The 20,308-nt window shown below is 46.5% G+C and overlaps 1 protein-coding gene across 1 annotated transcript in view; it reads right to left on the bottom strand.

The window, feature by feature from the left end:
- Positions 1-20,308, bottom strand: part of DNAH9 (dynein axonemal heavy chain 9) — a 301,303-nt gene that overhangs the window by 170,704 nt on the left and 110,291 nt on the right. The window contains exons 29-32 of the mRNA XM_024752602.1: positions 16,070-16,174; positions 7,492-7,649; positions 4,868-5,006; positions 1,993-2,280 (exon numbers count right to left, since the gene is read on the bottom strand). Of these exons, the coding sequence (XP_024608370.1) occupies positions 1,993-2,280; positions 4,868-5,006; positions 7,492-7,649; positions 16,070-16,174 (690 nt within the window). The remainder of the gene's footprint in view (positions 1-1,992; positions 2,281-4,867; positions 5,007-7,491; positions 7,650-16,069; positions 16,175-20,308) is intronic.

The raw sequence follows: 20,308 nt of genomic DNA, 5'->3' as shown, positions 1-20,308 counted from the left end.
TTATTATCTCTCAGGTCCTATTGCTCCCTCCCCCTCCCCCACCCCAATACCTTTTTCTCTAGCCACACTGGACTTCTTGCTGTGGCTTGTACAATCTCTATTTCTCCCCATCTACCCTCGGCTGACCCTCTTCCCTCTATCTGGGAGGGCTTCCTGCCCATCTCTACCTTCAAAAAGTCTATCTACCAAACTTAAGAGGAGAGAGGTTGGGAGTGGGGATTGCTCCACGGGCAAAACCAATCACAGCTGCAAAGGACCAGGTGATGCTTTGCTCTCTTCTGTAAAAGGTAATCTCAGAAATGAAAGCAGACACCAGTTCTGTTTATCTGTAGCCAGAGCTTAATCTCAACCAATGCAAGTACTGTGTGCTAGAAACCCCACCTGGAATGGAGAAGGAACCAGCACCCAGTCTGTAAGTTCCTCAAGGGGGAGCACTTTCTCTCCTGTGAAGCAGCTTGGTGGCATATCCTGGAGAGGTAACAGTACAGGAAAAAAAAATTCTGCCCTTATCCCTGTATTCCAGGACCCTCTCTTGTGGCACCTGTCACATCCTCCCTCCAGGTTTAGTTATTTGTGTGCAGGCACTTCTACTGTAACAACATCGATACATCCTAAAAATGTTACCTTCTGCAAACAGACTCATGGAAAAACAAGATTGCGCAGACCACTCAAAATGTACAGAATGTTGTATCCAAAGCCCTCAAAGCTCAACAATGCTTCCTAATCCCAATAAAAACACTAGCGCAGTGAAGTCACTAGAGAGCATTTGCAACCTACCTCATGTCCGTTTGTCCTCTGAAACCTTAAATCTGGGGGCCTGTGCTTCTTTTTTCAAGAGGTAGATCATAGGTGTATGAATTTCTAATAAAGAACTAAAGATCGGATGTAGATGGAGCCTTCTTCACTAATCCACTGTTTTAATACATGAGGAAGTGACTTCACCCACCCTAAGCCTCCCCAGAAAACAGCACGAACCTCCATGGTTCCTACAGCCATGAGACTAGCTATACTTGCACTAAAGTTTCAGGTTTTCTTTCTTAAAGTCTATGTCTATTGCTAAATGTATTCATTTTCTATGGCTGTGACAAATTACTGCAGACTTTATGTCTTAAAATGACAGAAATTTATTAGCTTACAGTTTGGGTTGTCAGAAGTCTTAACTGTGCTCAAATCAAGGTGTTGAGGGCTGATTCCTTCTGAAAGCTGTGTGTGTGTGTGTTGGTGGGGGTTGGTTCTCTTGCCTTTTCTAGCGTCTAGGGACTGCCCACACTCCCTGGCTCATGGCCCCGTCCTCCACCCTCAAAACCAGCAGTGGCTGGTTGAGTCTTCCTCCGTGGGGTCACTGACACTCTCTGTCTCCCTCTTTCACTTAGAAAGACCGTCGTGATTATACTGGGCCACCTGGATAAACCCGGATCATCTCCCCACAGCCTGGTCAGCTGATTAGCAACCTTAACGCCCTCTGTGACCTTAATCCCCCCTTGCCACGTAATGTAACACGTTCACAAATTCTGGGGATTAGGTTGTGGACATCTTTGGCGGGGTAGGGGGAGGAATTATTCATCTACCACCCTCAGGTTTTTCTTTAATTGTGTAAAGCCTGTCCCTGATCACTTCAAAGCATTTTCAAGATCAGAAAAATGCATAAGAACCAACACAGCTTCCACTTTACCTGACTGTCATTCCTGTATAGTGGTGCATGAAGTAATTCACATGAAAGGAACACGTGCTATAGCAAAGCCTGTGTCTCATTCCTCCCATGAGAATGTGAACCCCCTGACGGTAGGGGCTTTGTCCTTCTTTTGCATTCCTCACCGCACATTCCACACTGTGGATGTGCCAATAAAGAGCTACTGAGATGAACTGAGTTATTGCAAAGTCGATAAGTATCTGTACCTCTAAAGCTACACTTTGGATTAAGGATGAAGTATAATCCACTGTCCAAGAAAAGAATTAAGAGACAAAAAAATGTTGGGAGGGAAAACCCTGTACCTTGAGCACAAAGTTGTCCTCAGCCTGCAGCTTCAGCTCCACCACAGCCTTCCTAACCAAAGCTTCGAAGTTGAGGTCTCTCCTCCGAGGGACATTCAGGGCAGGAAACAGGTCCCCGATCAGGCCCATGAACACGGGTATGTCGTCTGTCACAATCTTGGGGATGTTGAAGTCTCGCAGGGAGCGCATCAGGACCTGGTCCTCGGGCCGGTCAGGATCTCCTCGCTTCAGGGATCCCGCCACCACCAGCACGGACTTGATGGCCCTCAGGCCCCAGTCATAGTGATCCTGCGGGAAGGCAGCAGGGTTAGACGAGAGCTGCTGGGATGCACAACCCCAAGGGCTCAGGCTAGTGTCCGCAGGATTAGATAGCACACGAGTACTAAGTCACTTTTGAGGCCAAGGCAGAGGCAAAGGAAAAGATTAACGACATAGTAGATCATGATCCAGGATCCTAGTTCCTGGTCTGACATTAGTCACTTTTCTGGCTGTTACGACGACAGAGCAGACACAGAGCACATGGGGGGCTGGGGGTCAGGGAGGTTAAACAGACCGCTTCCAAACCTATCTGGCTACTCCTTGAACATTCAGAGGGTGGAAAGGTTGTCAAGGAGGGAGATGTATTAGTTCTCAGAGGTGGCCGAAGGTGAGCGTACTTGCCTCAAAGAGGCCTTCAAACTCTGAGAAAAGGAGAAAAAAAAAAGTTCCTTAAAATTTTTGTCAAAGGAGGCACCCAGAGGTCACAGGTTCTGAGTGTAGGCTTGTGGGATGGTGGAGCACACTGCTGACACCAGGGCTGGGAGTGGAGTGGTGAGGAAGGGGTGGAGCGTGCGCTCCAGACAGACCTCCGTTCAAGTCCCAGCTCTGCTACTTGCTTCACAGCAGGTCGTTATTTAATTAGAGCTGTGATGCTTGCTACAGAAGACAATTCAGTGTGCAAGGAACGCAGAAACATAAAACTGACTCAGGACCCCACTCCTGAGGCTGGGGACAACCCGTTCCTTCCGGCCTTGACTGCACTTCCTCCTCATCTGGGCTTGACTGGATCCCAGGTCTTCCTTTTCTTTCAACTTTTTATTTATTTATTTATTTTTGGCTGTGTTGGGTCTTCGTTGCTGCACTCGGGCTTTCTCTAGTTGCAGCGAGCAGGGGCTACTCTTCGTTGCAGTGTGCGGGCTTCTCATTGTGGTGGCTTCTCTTGTTGCAGGGCACGGGCTCTAGGCGCGCGGGCTTCAGTAGTTGTGGCACGCGGGCTCAGTAGTTGTGGCTCTGGGGCTCTAGAGCACAGGCTCAGTAGTTGAGGCTCACAGGCTCTAGAGTGCAGGCTCAGCAGTTGTGGTGCACAGGCTTAGCTGCTTCATGGCATGTGGGATCTTCTCGGACCAGGGCTTGAACCCATGTCCCCTGCATTGGCAGGCAGATTCTTAACCACTGTGCCACCAGGGAAGTCCCCTCAGGCCTTCCTTGATATTGTTTCTTCAGGGAAGTCTGATCCTTAGTCCAGGCGCAGCCACCGTGTCCTTCGCCTTCATCGTACACTGAACTGAAAGAGCAGCGCAGGTGCAGGAGCACACCCCGGGGAGGGCTGTGACCTGGCGCCTCGGAAGAGGCAGGAGACAGGGCCGCACGTGGTCTTTTGCAGACAGTGATAAGGACGCTGGTCTTTATCCTAAGTACAATGAGTACCATTTTTAAATGACCCCTCCAGCTGGTGGCTAAAGAATAGACATGAAGGACTAGAGTAGAGGTAGAGAAACTAGCAGAGAGGAACTTCCAACTAAGAGACATGGGTGCTTGCAACAAAAGTGGTAGAAAGAAAGAAGTATTTGAGAAATATCCACAGGGTAGAAAGAACAGCCGTTCATTCATGATTAAATGTGGGGCTGAGGAAGAGGAAGGTGTCAAGGATAACTCCAGGCTTCCAGAATCAGCAAGTGAGTAAGCGATTGTTCTCCTGAAGCCCTGAATGCAGCAGTGGGCCTGCGGTGGAGCTGGCAGGACCACTGGCTTTAGATACTGAGCTGGAGGTGTATTTTAGACAACCAGGGGATCTGTGGCATACCACTGAATATACAGGCTTTGAGTTCAACAGAGAAGTCTGGGATCGAGACGGGAACGTGAGTCACTGGGCTGAAGCCACTGGTGGCTGAGAACCGACAGAGAGGATGCAGTGAGCCAGGGCCTGGGAAGTGTTAAGAAAACAGGGGAGGTGGCTTCTTTTTTTTTTTTTTTTTCCTAAATCCATTTTGGACAGATTTCACAGGACTGAGAGAGCTCACTTTGTGGCAGCAAAGGTGACCCAAGTAAACACCCGAAAGGAAAGAGAAGCTCATTGGGAACGCCCAGGAAGCTTGATTGGCTGTCCGTGACACCAAGAAATTCTCCATCTAAGGCATAAACCTTGGAGGCTCTGGGTCATGTTGTAAGGTCTCTTCTGGAAGGGGGCCGGCCCTGGGCAGAAGCCACACTTAAGGAGCAGCAGCAATGAGCAGCGCGGTGCTGCTTAATGCCTGACTCTCTCTCCCCCACCCTCCTCCCATCTCTCGTTCCTTCAGGTACAGACCACTCCCTCCAAGGGCTTTCATTCACCACTGCAATGTTTCTCATGGGACACTGGTGATCTATGAGGTGCTGCTAAGTATTCTACTGAAAAGGGAGTTCTGTGCCCAAATCGTTGTGTTTTTTTTTAATGCTGGGCTAAGAAAATGAACATGAATCTTTATTACAGATGTTTCTAGAGCATGTAATATGCTTATGGGCACAGTGACTCTCTATGAGAAGGTTCTAATGTTTCCCTAACACACTGGTTCCAGAACCCGTCCGGAGATGGGACAATCACACACAACTGGTCGCCTGGTCTAACCAGGGATTGTACCTGTTTAGAGAGAAGCTCTTTGCACAACTTGTAAAGGGTGATGAACTTCCTGGCTAGTAACCGTGCTTCAATGAATCCTTCTGCCACAAGCATGATTTCACAGATCAACTCAAAGTCTGGAACAACCATCGCGCAAGGCCTGTGTAAGGAAGACAGAGGGCTGAGACAGTCCCAACCACAGTGGAGGGGAGCTTGTAAGACAAGAGACACTGGCTGAGATCACGGACGGAGGCATGTGTGAGTGTGAAAACTGAGACCTTAGCAATTATTTCACTGAAGACTTTCAATGTTAAGATGAGTTAGTAAGGATAAAGGGAGTAAACTCTCTTGCTCAAGGTGATGGATGATGTGAGCAGATGGGGACAGAGGTGGGGCTACAATGCAAGTCTTATAACTTGGGTCCAGTGTGCCTTATACAAGGCACAGATTAGTAAAGCCTCAGTAATTAGCAGATTACCAATTAGTGATCTTCTATCATAGATCAGGGGCTAAGGTTGAGGAATAGAGTCTCTCTTGTTACCTGCAAGAAAATGAGAATCTATTTCTCCTCCTCAAAACTTGTCTCCTCCAAGTCTAGATGATCAAACTTATTCTATGCTTATTTGCATACAAATGTCAGTACGTAATTCTGAGGTCTGAAGTAGGCACCTATGAACCCCACTTTGCCACAAAATGGCAAATATGAGAATATAGAAGGGGATTTTTGTCTATATATAAGGATTTATTGTGATTTTTTTCCCCTCTAGGTCTAGAAACATTTTATTTTAAAATTAGTTAATTTTAAAATTAATTCATTAGGTATGATAGGAGACTAAAGTTGTTACGTTTCTTTAATTGCATTTTCCCTACACTGATATAAAATTTTCAAAAACATATCATTCAAGTACATTTTCCCCTTATATTATATTAAATTAGATTCAAATTCAAAGGAGCAAGGAAATACTTAGATTCTCAAAATTAATTTGTAACCTAAAATAAGGTTAAATATGCATCCGTACAACAGAGTGCAATGCAGCTGTGAAAAATAATGCTGTAGAAGAAAAACTATTTAATGACACAGGAAAACATTAATTAATGAAGGCAGGGTACGAAACTCTATAGAGTCTGATCCCAAGTTTGGAAAAGAAATACTCTGCCCCCACAATACTGGAAGGCAGGTGGCAAGGGGTCACACTGACTTTCTCTGGATGATAGGACTGGGGTGGGCAGAGCAGAGTCTGGCATCAGACTGCCTAGGTTCAAACTCTAGTTCTGCTGCTTACTAATTGGGTTACTAGCTAACCTTAGTAACTACGGTTACCACCCTGGGAAATCTGCTGAATCTGTTTTCTCACAGTTCAAAGGGGGATCCTAATAGTATCTACCTCATAGGGTTTTTGTGAGAGTTAAATGTGAAAGTAGATGTTTGTACTTATTATTTTTACAAGTACTTTTCTGTTTTTCCCCCAAATTTTCTTCTATGGGTATATGTTCCCTTTAAATTCAGGGGAAAAAATGTGAGGAATAATTCTTATCAGGGTGATAACCCCTGTCCAGTATTGTTCATAGCACACAGTTTACTTAATAAATACTTTACATAAGCAAATAGTGATCAGTATAGTACTCTGTGGCACCAGTTCCCACAGCCTGCTGACATTCTTGGTTAAGGTGGGGACCTGCCTGAAGGAGGAGGTACCGCCCCACCCCTGGAGCAGTGAAAGTGAGGGACTGAAGGACACAGGGAGCTTTCCAGTGGCCTCCTGGGCCTCTGTGTCTGCAACAGAGAGCGCTGGGTCTCAGTCCAAAGATGAGACAGACAGCTTTTGTTTTCGCTCTCACAGCCTCCCACTCAGGTACCAGTTCAGTAGACAATCAGAAGCCATGAAGGATCTTTCAGCTTTCTCTTTGTTGGGCTGACTTCTCTTTTCTGAAAAAAGAACGAAGACTCCAGTCCCTGCTAGGAAATGCTTTTGTGTTTTCTTATCTCAATCAAGAAGATTTAAAAGCGTGGCAATATCCACTGGTGGCCAAGGTGAAATAAAAGAGGTGCTATCATGTGTCCCCTGTGAGGCGGTCATTCAGCACAGCTCTCTGTAGAAAGCAATTCGGTAATGTGTATCAAGAGCCTTAAAGAAGTTCCTCCCTGTTAATTCAGTGATTCCATTCCTGGGAAGCTAGCCAAAGAAAACAATCATGCATACAAAAAAAAATACTTATGTATATTATACCATGATGAATAAATTTATTTTAACTGTTACATTTAACTACTGTGGACTAGTTAACTACATTGTGGACCATGCATTTGATAGAATAAAATGCAGTCATGAAATGAGATTTCTTAATAATACCTAACAGAAGAAGAAACCATTTATGATAGGATTATGATAGATTATGAAATGAAAATACAAAACTGTGTGTAGACCACACACGTAGACTACAAATGCATGACTTTATATGCCTGTAAAGAAAAGAACACAATTAAGCAAAAAATAATTTTACTGGTGATGGCATTAAACGTGGTTTTGTAAAATCTACCTTTTTATATGTTCCACATTTCTTTTAATGGATATGTCATACATTTTCAGTGGAAAAAATAAAAGAAGCTTCTCTCTGGGGCCCTTGCATGGGGCAGAGCAGACGCTCACCTGAACAGAGCCTTGAGGTTTTCTGGCAGCTCCGTGCGGCCGGCGTAGCCTGGGTTCATGGTGATGAAGATGCCCACAGAAGGGTTCAGGCCAATCTCCTCTCCAAGGAAGTTGAACCGCTGCTTCTTATCTCGAATTGCATCTTGAATGCTTTTTACCTGGTGAACAAGTCATCGGAAGATGCTCCCTCTGCGTACCAGCGGCGGAGCGGTAGCTAAGGCTGGGACGCTGTGGTCACACAACACAAACACTTGCTCTGGGCCCCCCTTCATGGAAGGACAGGACTGGTGACTGAGCCCTGGGCTCTTTACCGATGGGCACTGGGTGCATGTCCAAAAGAAATCTGGCCACCCGTATCCCCATATCCACGCTTATCACATGGTGCCTAAGAGGTTGGGGGTGAACAGCAAACAACCCTGACCGCCAGTCCTGTCCACACTGACCACTGTCTTGAGCATTGTTCTGTATTATGTCATGTGATCCTCACCAGGATGCTCTGAGCCAGGGCTCTTTAGTACCATCATCCCAAGAGGTAGAGTAGTTTGCTGAGCCCTACACAGCTGCTAAGTGCTGGCGTCTGCATCTGAATCCAGGCATGTGGATTCTGGAGCCTGGGCTCTTAGCTGCTACATGGTGGAGAGAACGCTAGGACCTACCCCCTAGGCTTGTTCTAGGAGTAAATGAAATAAAGTCTGCAAGGAGTTTAGCACACAGAAAACGCTCAAAAATAGCAGCTAACATGGGCACTCTTGATGTGACCGCCACCATCACTGCAGTGTGTCCTCATCTGGATCTAACCCTCTCGGCTACCCCTCCGTCTACATCTCTGGAACGAACCTGGAAAACACAGGCGACTCCGATAGGGATGGAGGGTATGGTGAGGAGCGGGGGACAAAGCAAAGGGAGGCTGGGCCAGATCCCCAGGGGCTATGCGTGCCTTTCTGAAGAGATTAGACTTTTCCTTAAACGTGGTCTGGAGCCGGAGGGGATTTAATAAGCTGAAGGTGGACCTAATTAGATCTAGATTCTAGATCATACTTATAGCAGTGGAAGGAGAGACAGAAATGAACATCTGGTGCTTTGGAAAAGCGTGTGTGATAATGATCAGCAAAAGAAGAAGGGAAGACAAAAGGGGCTCACTTGTCCAGCCAGGCCTGGAATGTCTCTAAGTATTTCTAGCCTCTCAGGGCTCTTGAGAGCAAAGCCGGGAAGCTGGGGCCAGGGCAAAGGTTTGAATGAGGCTCCATGCATATCAGCTGTGATCAGGGTGTTTAGAATAGTCAGGGGTTCCGTGGAGTTGGGCTGCAGGGATATGTGTGTGTGCGTGTGTGTGTGTGAGTGAGAGGGACAGAGACAGAGACAGAAAGACAGAGAGAGAGAGAGAGAGAGAGAGAGAGAGAGAGAGAGAAGCACAGAGAAAAACAGCTGGAGTGTATGTAAGAGAGAAGGAGAGAGGAACAGTTGGATCTTAAACAAGAGAGAGACAGAGAGCCAGCTGGACCACGTACCAGAGAGAGATAGAGACAGAGAGAGACAGAGATACAGAGAAGGAGAGGGAGGGAGAGAGAGAGAGCTGGACCATAAACAAAAGAAAGAGAGAGACAGACAGAGACAGAGAGAATTAAAGCTGGAACACTTATAAAAGAGAGAGACAGAAACAGAGAGACAGCTGGACCAGAGAGACAGCCACACAGCCAGACAGAGACAGAGAGAGAGAAGGAGAGAGAGAGGAAGAGAGCCTGAAGGCCACTGGGCCATCCACCGCGGGCGAGGCTCTCTCCAGTGCCCAGAAGGGCGGTATCTGCCAGAGCGCCTGGCGGGTCCACAGCTGGGATTCCGCTGCTTTCCCAAGTGAAGCTCTGATGACAGAACACGCCTGAGCTCACAGCAGTTAGCTGGAGGCTGAAACGTCTTTTCCGTGCACAGCATGTCAGTGCGTCCTGGCAGAGGCAGCCTCCAGCACCCAGCACGCTGGCCAAACAGCTTGGGCTCTGCTGGTTCCCATGGCACTCGTAGCACTGCTGGGCCATGGGGCCTCTCGCCACCCTCATCACCCTGCGAGGCCTGCAAGTGGGGAAGGCTGGGGTCTCTCCTACCGCCCCGGTCCTGCCACCTGTAAAATACACAGAGCTCTCTCCTTGTGGTGGAGTAGGGAAGGGACTTTCATTACTACTTGCAAATGGCTCTGACACCTTTAGGCTAAGGCCAGAGCCCGGGACCCTTTCTGCCACTCGCTCTGACTCAGCACTCTCTCCTGCACCCCGAGGCCCAGACACCTCACGCTCAGTGAGAATCTGTGAGGCACTGTAGGACTTGCAGCATCTGTGCTTTTGTGTAAAATTCCACGGGGGCTCTTGAGGGAGAGTGTTGGACAGACTCGAGGAGGCAGTTAAGGCTGGAGCCTCACTGCTGAGAGCAGCCTCTGATGGCCCGGCTCACGCAGGACAGGAGGCCGTCTGCCTGGCATTTCCTTGCTGCCTTAAAAGCAGCTGAGGTCCACAGAACAAGCCACTGGACTGTAACAGTGCCCAGGGTCCAGGGGCCCTGGTAAAGTCCAGAGGTCCTTCAGGAGGCGGTGGGGTGGGGGGTGGGTAGAAGCTGGTGAACCAGGATCATACGGATTAAACTGCAGCCCAGCCAGGTGGAGGTGCACACACAAGTAGGTACGGACTGTGTCTAAGGTGCCAGGTACACTCCTCACTCGTGGGGGTCCGTTTCCCCACTAGAGACTCATCACTTTGGCCACGGGGAACAATAGCGGAATAATAACTGCCATTTACTGAGCACTTAGTATGTACCAGGCGCTCTTCTGAGAATTTTATATGAATTAACCCCTTTCAGTCCTTTCAACAGCTGTATGAGACAGGTGGATCCTCATTTCATAGATGGGGAAACTGAGGCTGAAGGCAGTGAAGACTGTGCTACAGTCCTGGAAGATGCAGGCGTTAGGGGAGGCATGAGGGAACTCTATACTATTTTGCAACTTTTCTGTAATTGGTTTTCTATGATTTCCTACAATTCTAAAATAAATTCAAAATAAAAAGTTAAAAGAAAAATGAAACTTGCCAGATGTCCAACAGTTGGTAAGTGGGGCAACCTGCGTTAAAATCGGGCAGTCTGGGGCCAAAGCATATACTTTTAGCCACTTCCCCACAAGGCCTTCTACCAGTAGGAACACTGCCAGCCACACACAGCTCCTCATCTAATATATACCATTTCAGAGAAATTTGTTTTGCTCTGAAAATAATCATGTTTGTTACAATTTAGAGACATAGGTTTCCATGAAATAAAAAAGGTGCTTTCTCCACCCCTTAAGAAAACAAGCAAAAATGGAGAGCTATGTAGAAACCAGCATCCTCTACTGGGGGTGATTTTGCACCTGCCCTCCCCAGGGGACATTTGGCCACATATGGAGACATGTTTGTTGTCACAACTAGGGGGGAGGTTGCTGCTTGCATCTAGTGGGTAGAGGCCAGGGATGTAGCTAAACATCCTGAAACGCACAAGACAGATCCTTGCAACAAAGAATTTTCAGGCCCAAGACAGCCTTAGTGCCTAAGTTGAGAAAACCATGATCTGGACCAAACATTTTACCAATGAGGAAACTGAGGCCAAGAAGATATAAGTGACTTGTCCACCATTCCACACCTGTGTCCCTGGGTCCTACCAGATTCGCATGCACATTCTTGGCCCCAGCCCAGACTGACCAAATCAGAAATTCTGGTGGTGTGGTCCAACAAAGCATCTTTTAATAAGCCCTCCGGGTGATTCTGATGCATGCTGAAGTCCAAGAACCACTGCAGTCCAGTCAGTTCTTTGATTTCTACTCGTACTTGCTTCTGCCCAGGTGTCTCCATTCACACCTGCAGACTGACCCCCCCTCCACCTCTCAAGGAGCCTGAGTCCTCCGATCCTTCATGCCCCACCTGCCATGGAGAGGACATGTCCCTGCAGCCCACTCGCCTGGACCAGCCAGGCTTGATCCTGTGGGTCTTGGTGTGAACCCAAGCTCCACGGTCCTCAAGCATTTTCTCTTTACTTCACAGTCTCCCTCTCAACTCTGGTTCTCAATGTTTGCTGAACATGAGAACCACGCAGGAAGGTTTTTTTTGAACTTTGATGCCTAGGTCCTGCCCCAGACCAATGAAACCAAAATCTTTGGGGTGGAGACTGTGAACTTGTGCACTGCTATTTTTCAGAATTGCCAGGCAATTCTAACGTGCAACCAGGGTGGAGAATACCGCACCCAGGGCAGCTTGTCTCCAACTTCATGGTGCCTATGACCCATCGGGCGTCTTGTGAAAATGCAGATTCTGTTACAGCAGGTCTGTGGTGGGTTTGAGAGTCTGCGTTTCTAACAGGTGCCCAGGGGATGCTGATGCTGCTGGTCCGCCGCTGGAGCAGCACGGGGCTAGCTGCCACCACCCGACCCGGCAACCTCCACTGTCCATTCTCAGGAGTGGCCTTGCCCCGGGACCACAATGCCCCATTCCAATTCATGACCCTCCACTGCCTCTTGACTAGATGGGCTCACTTTCTTTCAGTTTCTACAGGCTTTAACTGCACCTCTTGAATGGAACTTCCTTCCTGCCTTATATTTTAGATGCATGTGTAGGTCTTACTTCTCTATATTGCAGCCCAGCTCTGACATCAAATGATCAGTTCTGCTATCTACACAAGCCATGTGTGCTTGTCTGACCACAGTGGCTTGACTGGATATCTTAAGAATGACATCTTTCCCTCCAAAGACTGGAAGTTGGTGATCACAGACGGTTCTGCCGCTATACCCTCCCACCCAGGTAGGGCCTTGCATCAGACACACTGGTGAAGAATCAAAGTCATCCTATCTTACCCGCAGGTGATAAATTTTAAGGAGGTCATCGGCTAGCCCTAGGCTATGCTCCTCCTCTCAGCTTTTTCTCCACACCCCTCTACATTGCCCCCCTACATTCTAGGGAAGCGGCCCATTCATTCTGTGGTCCCCTGGGGTCATTATCTTCTCCAGCCTTTGCCCCCAAATGCCATGCATTATTAAAATCCTGCCTGGCTCACTCCATGCTTCTCTCTGCAGTGGCAGATCAGAGTCTGCTGCCTTCAGGAAGTACAAACCACTCATCACTTTTAACATTTAAAAAAATATTTCTATGTTTTTACCTTAGACCTTAAACTCCTATATAAAGGGTGTTACATGGGAGTGCCCTTGGCTCTGAGAGGCTAGCATTTGTTCAGCTCCTTGAGTACTTGGAACACTGCTATGATGGGCTCCCGGGTTCCTGCTAGCTGCTCTGCTGCTTCTAGCCACTTGCTGCCCCAGCCCAGCCCACTGCCAGGGCTCGTACCTGTGGAAGGGACAAAGTGGCAGGGATGCCTGACCAGGCAGTGTGGAGGGGGACCAGGGGCTGGAGGTACAGAGTAGTGGCACATGTCCACTGGCCCAGATAACCCAAGGCCTAGGGAGCTGATTGCAATAGTAGTGGCAAAATTCCCCCAAAAAGTGTGTAGTAACTTATACGTTTTAAAAATAACAGAGTAATTGTTCTTGGAATTGCCACAGTTTTCCCAATTGGATATGCAATTCTGCTTGACCAATCTGACAGAGACATGAAAATTTCCACCTCCAAGAATACCGAGGCATGCTCACTTTTGTAGAAGTTACTGGGAAGAGGGGCACAGACATGTGAGGAGAGGAAAGGAGGAGAGGCAGGAGAGGAGGGGTAAGGCGGGTAGAACTGTCACAGCTGGTGCAGCTTCTGCACCAATATGCCAGCCTGGATTGCAGCGTGAAGTTAGTGCAATTTTCTCCTTGGATGGGTCTATGATTTTAAATGGTACTAGCTCAGATTTTGCCCAGGTTGTTGTCAGACCACTTTCTTGAGAATGTTTCCTATGATGTATTCCTAGACGAGAGTGTGGAAGCATCAGGGAATTCCAGATTGAATTTATTTCATTTAATTCCAGAAGCAAAAGGGAATTAATCTTGAACTCATCACTGACCTTGTGTTTGGCAATTTCAAAATACTGTAAGGCAAATCCACAGCATCTGTCTACTATGCACTGGGGACAGTGGCTGTTGGGCACTGCCTCATCGGTTAGGACACTGTTAAGTTTGTTAAGATAGCCAGAGCCTGGCCGGCTGAGAAGGAGTGAACAGTGCAGGGGAGACTGCTGAGACCAGGGAGTAGACCCTTCTTCCCTGTGCTGTGTTCCAGCCTTCTACTTTTCTTCAACCCATTTCCTGCAGGGTTCAGGTAATAATGATAGTAATGATGAACATCACCCCCACCCCCACCATCATCATCATCGTGGTCATCACCATCATCATCACCACCACCATTACCACCATCACCATGGTCATCACCATCATCATATCACCATCACCACCACCATCAACATCACCACCACCATTACCACCACCATCACCATCACCATCATAACAGAGACTAACATTTATTGTGTGCCTACTATGTGTAGGGCTTTGTTTTAAGTGCTTTACATATGTTAACTCAATAATTACTACAACTGCATCTAGTAGGTACTAGTGTTATTAACTCCCTTTACAAATGTGGAACTTGAGACATGGACTTGCCCAAGGTCACACAGCTAGTAAAGTGGCAGAACCAGAACTGAACACTGGCAGTGTGGTTTCAGAGCTTACACACACAACCACTTCTCCCCTGCCTTGTCTGGCTAACTCCACTCTACAAGAACCTGCTTCTTTTAAAAGCCGAATTCCATGTGTAACTTCTTTATACCTCTGGAGCCCAAGAAGAGGTCTCTGCTGACCTTGCTGTGGCTCCCACCTTTTGCTCTTCCCCTGGGCTCCTTGTGGGGACACATGGAGACAGCCCGTCAGCAACCCCAGGCACTGGGTGCTATATCGGGACACCACAGGTGTGACTATTCATGATGAATGGTCCTGGGTTTAAGTGAGGCAGTAACAGCAGCACAGCCTAGCTGATGAGAACAAGAAGTGCTCTCCAGAAGCTGTGGCAAGCAGCCAGGAAAGGGGGCAGAAAATCATAAAAGCAAAGATGAAAGAGGTGGACATAAAGATGGGTAGAAATAATTATGGGTTATCGATCCCAATAGACACTGTGGCAAGAAGCTTATGCTTCTCTCTTGATTTTCAGAACCGTTCTAGGCCTAGAATTAGTACTTCAAGAAAGGTTCATTTTCTTTTACTCTACATCTTATATCACAAAACTCAAACAGTCTTTACAGAAGCATCATTCCTGGTTCCAAGTTGTGAGGTGACTACTTGCAGGTGAATGCAGTTAGTGGACGTGTTTTGTTTGTTCAGCTCAGGTTTTGTTTTTGATTAAATAAATTGCCAACTTTTAGAAATCTAGAGATTTTTAATAAAAATCTGGACTCTCAGCTTCTCCTTAAAATGTAAAAGATCTGGCAACACCGGCCTCATATTCTCACGAGGCAGAGGTGTGCTGGTAAACGTGTAACAACCAGCTCTCCAGGAAAAAAAAATGCCCCTGTAGGATTTGCCCATTTCCGTGGTAGCCAACGTCAGGCTGCCAATGTGACGGCACAATCAGCTCTTGTGAACCAAGCCAGTCAAGGGTTTTCAGCTGAGAGGGTGTTCAGGCAGCTCTGTGACTTACTTCTTCTACCTACTCCTACTGAATCAAACAACCCTAAGGAAAGGGAAGGCCCCGTATCACCCCTGGGAACAAGAGAAGAAACTACATTTCTGCAACTTTCAGGAGCTTCACCAAGAAACAATGCAGACAAGCGTCAGCAAGTTGGTACAAAGCAGACTTTCAGCAAAGGTTTGTTCACTTTTTTCTACCCCCGCTCTTTCTGCTGCTCCCACTGTCTATGGGATCCTTACCCAAATCCAAATCCTCTCCATCTTTTCAAGGCCTGGCTTCAAGATAACAGAAATCAAATCACATCTAGAACATTGAAGAGTGTCTCAAGAACTCAAGATTTTTGAAGTTAGGAATAGTGTCCTATTCAACTGGGGACCCTTCACACTGGCCTTGAGCACAGCACTGACTACGCTGTAGGTGTTTAGTAAGCGCTTCCTGGATGACCTGAAAGACAAGTGCCATGCTTAGGGGAAATCTAACCAAAAACTGATTTTCTTCATCCAACAACACTCATGCTGCCCCCTCACTTTGTACATAATTAGGTGAGCGAGGCTGAGGGAGGTGGGGCGCCTGGCTAGGATGCTCAGCAAGGAAACGGATAAGCTGAATTTCAAGTCCTGGTCTGACAACTTCCCAAGTCTGTGCCTCTCCTAAGGAGCTGGGCTCTGCCATCTTTTTGGATCCTTTCTTACCCCTACGAAGCAGGTGCATGGATGTTCTTTCTTCCTGTTTTACAGAGGAGGAAATGGAAAATCATGGCCAGTAAATGGATCCATCTTGGTAGGGACCAGCACAATACCCATATCCTGCACCCAGGCCTGATTTTAGCAGGTGGAAGAAAGGTCAGGAAATGCAACAGGGGAAAGGGTAGAGGCAAGTGGATGAGGAGAGGGTAAAAGCAAGAGGATGTACAAGTCCTCAGTGCTTGGCACGAAGATCACAGCGCTCCCATCAAGTTCTGGCCCCCATACCTGCACAGCCACCACTGACAAGACCTCCACGGAGATTCGATTAAACTCATCAAAACAGCCCCAGGCACCGGTCTGAGCAAGGCCTTTGTAGATGTTGCCGCAAGACTGCAACAAAATGTACAAAGATTAAATTACTATCTGCTGGGCTTACTGTTACGCATCTAAGTAATTTTTCATCCCCTTTATTGTAGAACTTCCAGTTCCCTAAAGACCACTGGTTAGAAACTCGTATTAAAATTTCAAGGACAATTAAAATTTTGATGGCTTTGGGTGCCAACATAAGTCATGGGATCAAACAGAACCTTTTCAAGACACTTCGACCAAAATCCCTTTAAAATGTCATCAGGCTTGTATTGATTCTGTAGCTTTCAAAATCCCAGGAAACGAATAAAATATTACATTTCTTGCACCATACAGACAAAAATCCTTCCACTCAGCCTTCGGCATGTGCTGATGAAAAAGTTTACGTCTGTCTCTTTGAATTCATGCAAAATACCCAGGTTTCCCAGAGTGATGGGAAGCTGGAGATGTGGGTGGAAATAAACTACAGGTAAATCTTTTTAAATGATTTTAAATGATTTTAAATGAGAGTAAGGGGATAATTTCAGATGGGAGATGGTATATCTGTCCTAAAAGTGAAAACCACTCTGGCCATTCAGTGTGAACTAGTAAACCATGGAGCCATATACAGGGAGAGACAGCTGGGAGACACTCAAGGCCATTGGCAAGGAAACATCACTGATGTGCTCAGAACATGCAAATAGTCGAAAAGTCCATTCATTTACTCAGTGGGCAGTTTTTGACTATCTGCTCCATGCATAGCTCACGTGCTAGAACCAGAGAGGCTCAGTCCCTCTAAGAGCTTCTAGTTAGGTTGTGGAGATAAGGCATACAAATAAAACAGGAAAATTGCTACATGAGCAGTGGTTCCAATGGATAATATAGATCACAAATGTTATGCAGTTCAGAGAGGGGTGGGTCAAAGTGCTCTAGATGGATCCATTTTGCCAAAGAAGTGAATTTCACATAGTACTACAACAGCACTTTCCAAAGTTTATTTCATGGAATGCCAAAGCTGGGAGATGCTCCTTGAAAACAAGACTCTCTGGTAAATCAAGTTTGGAAAACACTGCTTTCTATAACCCACTTTGGTCAATTTACAATGTATAAGGGCATTTTAAGGGCCCTGAGAAGTCAGGCAAAATTAAATTAGTTCAACTTTGTTATATGGCTAGGATTTTTTTTTTCTCTCATGTGACCCCTGATTTTCAGAACGCATTCTGGCAAACATTAGCGTAGTGGAAGGAACACAAGAACAGAACCAGAAGATCTGGAGTATTGATATCTCACAGAAGTACATGGTATCTTCAGAACATACATTGGAATCATGGCTTAATAAGATAACAGTATCTGTGCAGGCATAGCAGAAGGATAAGGGCTTTCCAGGAGGAGGAAGGATTATGGACAAAGGATGAGCAAAGTCATGGTATGTACAGAGAAAAATAAAGGTGTCATTTTGGCATGAAAGTTGATTTAATAAAGAGGGTCATGGTTCTGAAAAGGCTTGAATTATTATAAGAGATCTTTGGAGGTTTGGAGCAGAGAAAAACGTGATTAAATCAGTATTTCAGGAGACCCAGTCTAACATCACATAAGCTAGGTTAGATGCGGGGCAGACTTTGAAAACAGAGGGAAGAAGCAACCCCACCTTTTACTAAGCTCCTTGAATTAAGTGATTTCTCTATTCATGCAACAAATCTACTCTGAGTCTGTGCTATGTGCTAGGGGTTGTCCTAGGTTATGAGGATTCAGCCCTGAACAAGGGAGAATTGACCCGATCCTCAGGGTTTTGGATCCTAATGGGGAAAACAGAAAACGAACACTAAACTATCAGTAGTGATAAGTCCCAATGGAGTCTTAACATGAGGGTAATGTGGCTATTTATTTATTCATTGTTTTATTGAGATGTAATGGACATGTAGCTATTTCAGATTGAGAAGTCAGTCTCCCTGAGGAGGTGACATGAGTTCTAGGCATTGTGTTTGTGTGCTCAAAAAATTCTGCAGGTGGATATTGCTCGTATTATATTCATGAGTGTGTGTGTGTGTGTGTGTGTGTATACATATGTATATATACACGTATATATAATAAAACATAATATATATTTTATATTTCATTTATATGACATACTTATATTCCCGAACTTCTGCTTAGTATTTGTGACTTGCCAGGTTGACACACACACACACACACACACACACACACACACACACACACACACACACACACACACATATATATGTAAAATAATAAAACAACCTGTCTGGGGCTTCCCTGGTGGCGCAGTGGTTGAGAGTCTGCCTGCCGATGCAGGGGACACGGGTTCGTGCCCCAGTCCGGGAGGATCCCACATGCCACGGAGCGGCTGGGCCCATGAGCCATGGCCGCTGAGCCTGCGCGTCCGGAGCCTGTGCTCCGCAACAGGAGAGGCCACAACAGTGAGAGGCCCGCGTACCGCAAAAGGAAAAACAAACAAACAAACAAACAAGAAACAACCTGTCAACTATCACATATACACACATTACATATATGTATATCACATACACACATTATATATATATCGCCACCTGTCAAAGGTTATAAACACTAAGTCAGAGTTTTGAGAATCAAAATCCATGCTTCTCCAGCTAACAGTGGTTTTAAAACATTTTAAAGCTGTGGATACCTTTCATCAAAAGGAAATCCAATACATAAAACAGAAGAAAGTAGAGTTTCCATAGTGGGATAATCGTCACCCCACACTTTACCCCCAAGGGCCTGAGCAGAACCCAGAACTCCATGTGGCCCCGTTTTTTGACAGGAAACAATTAAGATGTCACCACAACAGCACAACGGTACCGTTAGCTGGGCTGGGCTGGGCTGTTGCCTTGCCATAAGATGGTGAGTTTCTGGGACAGCATAAGGGCTCTCAGAATAAGGTTGAAGGCCTGGAAGCGAGAGCATTGCTGAAGGAAGTATAAACATTGCTGACTGATTGGAATGATGGAAGGAAGGACAGGAAACAATTAAGATGTCTTAAGATGTCCACCCTGGCCTACGGGGAAAAATAAGATGATTAGTATTGATGCGATGAGGAACCTGGCCGGAAGGAAACAGGGAGTCAGCAGGAACTGTCTGAGAAGAGTATTGACTGAATATGAGAGAAGGGCATCCAAACGGAGGCCTCTACTGCCTAGTTAAAGACACTACCAGAACTTGGGTTAAGCTGGAAAACAGATTCAGGAGTCATCCGTATAAAAGTAAAACTTGAAGTGATGAAAGGGGGTCAAAAATGAGATCAAGAAGGCAAGATCAGATAGAATTGTGGAAGGATAATGTTTCAGAAGCGTAGAGAGCAGGGTTTCTCAAGGAGTGGGAGTTCTATAGTATTGATGCCATGGAGAAGTCACAGAATTCCAGATACTTTCAGATTCAAAGTCATTTGATGTTTCAGCAATAGCCTCTCCAGATTGAGGTCCAGGGGGAAAGTATTGCTGCTATAATATGAAGAATGTCTTAGCACTAAAACAGCAACTATTTCCAGAGAAAGTGGCTAGTTTTACGGGTTTTCCAACCAGCACTAGTAGAGTAAAGCAAACCCTAACCCTAACCCTTTCCCCCAAGCCTCCACACAGTTCTTGAATCCACCCCATTACCCAACGCCTCCCTACAGAATTCCTGAGGCAGAGGGGATTGTGAGGGTCCTTGACAAAGCCCAAACTCTCCTCTTTCCTCCTCCTCTGTTTCACCACCGACCCACACTCTCCCCATGTTCACTAAGTATCATTCAATTTTTTCAAGCCTCTCAATCTTTCTTTTCCGTTTCTGCTACCCCATCATCCGGCTTCTCTGCTTCTCTGGTTTGAACGACTGCAATGTTCTTCCTAAAAATGTTCCTCCCCCCACTTCCAGTCTCTTCCTGTCTCCCTTCATCTGGCTGCCTAGGGAGTCTTCCTTAAAGACCGTTTGTCTTCATCACGCTCCTGTTTCAGTCCTGCAGCCTGCAGCGTTTCTGGGGCCTGACACCTCAAGGTCAGAGCTTCCCAGTGGTCTTGTGTTCCTCCTCTCCCTGCTCAACCCCATCTCCCAGCCTCCCCTGTTCCCCAAGCCACTCGAATGGACTCCACCGTGGTTCCATGTTTGTTTCTAGCTTGTTCTCTGGAGATACTGAAACAGAATGGGCTGCTGTGAGTGACGCTG

This window comes from Neophocaena asiaeorientalis, unplaced genomic scaffold (genome assembly GCF_003031525.2).
Source record: "Neophocaena asiaeorientalis asiaeorientalis breed wild unplaced genomic scaffold, Neophocaena_asiaeorientalis_V1.1 scaffold540, whole genome shotgun sequence".
Taxonomy (NCBI): Eukaryota; Metazoa; Chordata; class Mammalia; order Artiodactyla; family Phocoenidae; genus Neophocaena; species Neophocaena asiaeorientalis.
This window is presented reverse-complemented; position numbering and strand designations above follow the sequence as displayed.